The sequence below is a fragment of the Aureococcus anophagefferens genome (genome assembly GCF_000186865.1).
Source record: "Aureococcus anophagefferens unplaced genomic scaffold AURANscaffold_2262, whole genome shotgun sequence".
Classification (NCBI taxonomy): Eukaryota; class Pelagophyceae; order Pelagomonadales; family Pelagomonadaceae; genus Aureococcus; species Aureococcus anophagefferens.
In genome coordinates, this window is record NW_008706721.1 from 1 (window position 1) to 1,020 (window position 1,020).

The 1,020-nt window shown below is 74.6% G+C and overlaps 1 protein-coding gene across 1 annotated transcript; it reads right to left on the bottom strand.

The window, feature by feature from the left end:
• Window positions 1-554: 554 nt before the first annotated feature.
• Window positions 555-995, bottom strand: AURANDRAFT_69566 (expressed protein; the record flags this gene model as incomplete). The annotated part of the gene is made up of 1 exon (XM_009045338.1): window positions 555-995. One exon carries the CDS (start codon window positions 993-995, stop codon window positions 555-557), a length of 441 nt encoding a protein of 146 aa, XP_009043586.1.
• Window positions 996-1,020: the final 25 nt, after the last annotated feature.

Consider the following 1,020-nt stretch of genomic DNA (forward strand, 5'->3'; position numbering starts at 1 on the left):
CCGCCGCCGCCCGCGCCGCCCCGCGAGACGCGCGCGTCGCTCGAGGAGACGCGCGAGCTCGAGGCGCTCCTGCGGCGCCTGCGCCTCACGCGGTTCCTCGACGCCTTCCGCCGCGAGGAGGTCGCCGACGCGGACCTCGGCCTCCTCGACGAGGACCTCCTCAAGGAGCTCGGGCTGCCCTTCGGGCCCCTCGCGCGTTTCTCGCGCGCGCTCGCGGACCGCAAGCGCGCCGGGCCGCCGGCGGTCCCCGCGGCGGTCTCGCCCTTGGTCATCGACGACGCGCCGCCCGCGCGCGCGGAGGTCAAGGCCTACCTCGCCGAGGCCTGGATCCAGCGGCCCGCGTTCGTCAAGGTCCTCTTCAAGGCCCAGGTCGACCGCGCCACGGCGCTCGAGCTCTCGCGCGACGACCTCCTCACCCTCGTCGACGCCGACGCCGCGGACCTCCTCCTCCAGTGGCAGCGCGAGACGCGCGCCGCCGCCTAGCGGGTCCAAGGCGGGATTTAGGGGGGGGGCACGGAGGCGGGAGGCGCGGCGCGCCGGCGGGAGGCGCGGCGCTAGAGGTCCTCGCCCTCGCGCGGCGAGTAGGCGACGACGTAGCCGACCTGCGTCTCGCCGTCGATGACGATGCCGATGGCCGCGAGCGACTCGTGGGAGCCGATGTACTTCTCGTTCGGCGTCCAGGTCTCGTTGGAGGCGTTGGAGCCGTCGGGCGACGGCGGGTCGTCGACCGCGGGCGCGCCGGCGGCGTCGGCGGGCAGCACCTCGAGCGCGCCGAGGCGCCGCGCGTCGTCGCCGTCGGCCGCGGGCGCGCCGGCGTCGCTGTCGCGCGGCAGGAGCGCGTGCTGCGGGTAGGCCGGCGGCGGGCGCGCGTCGGCGACGAGGATGCGCAGCAGCTCCGTCTCGTTCATGTCCTCTTCGTCGTCGTCTTCGTAGAGCACGCGGAACCACTTTTTCTTGTCGTCGTAGTCCACGACCTCGCCGGCGAAGAACTTCATAAAGCGCGTTGTCGCTCACGAACTC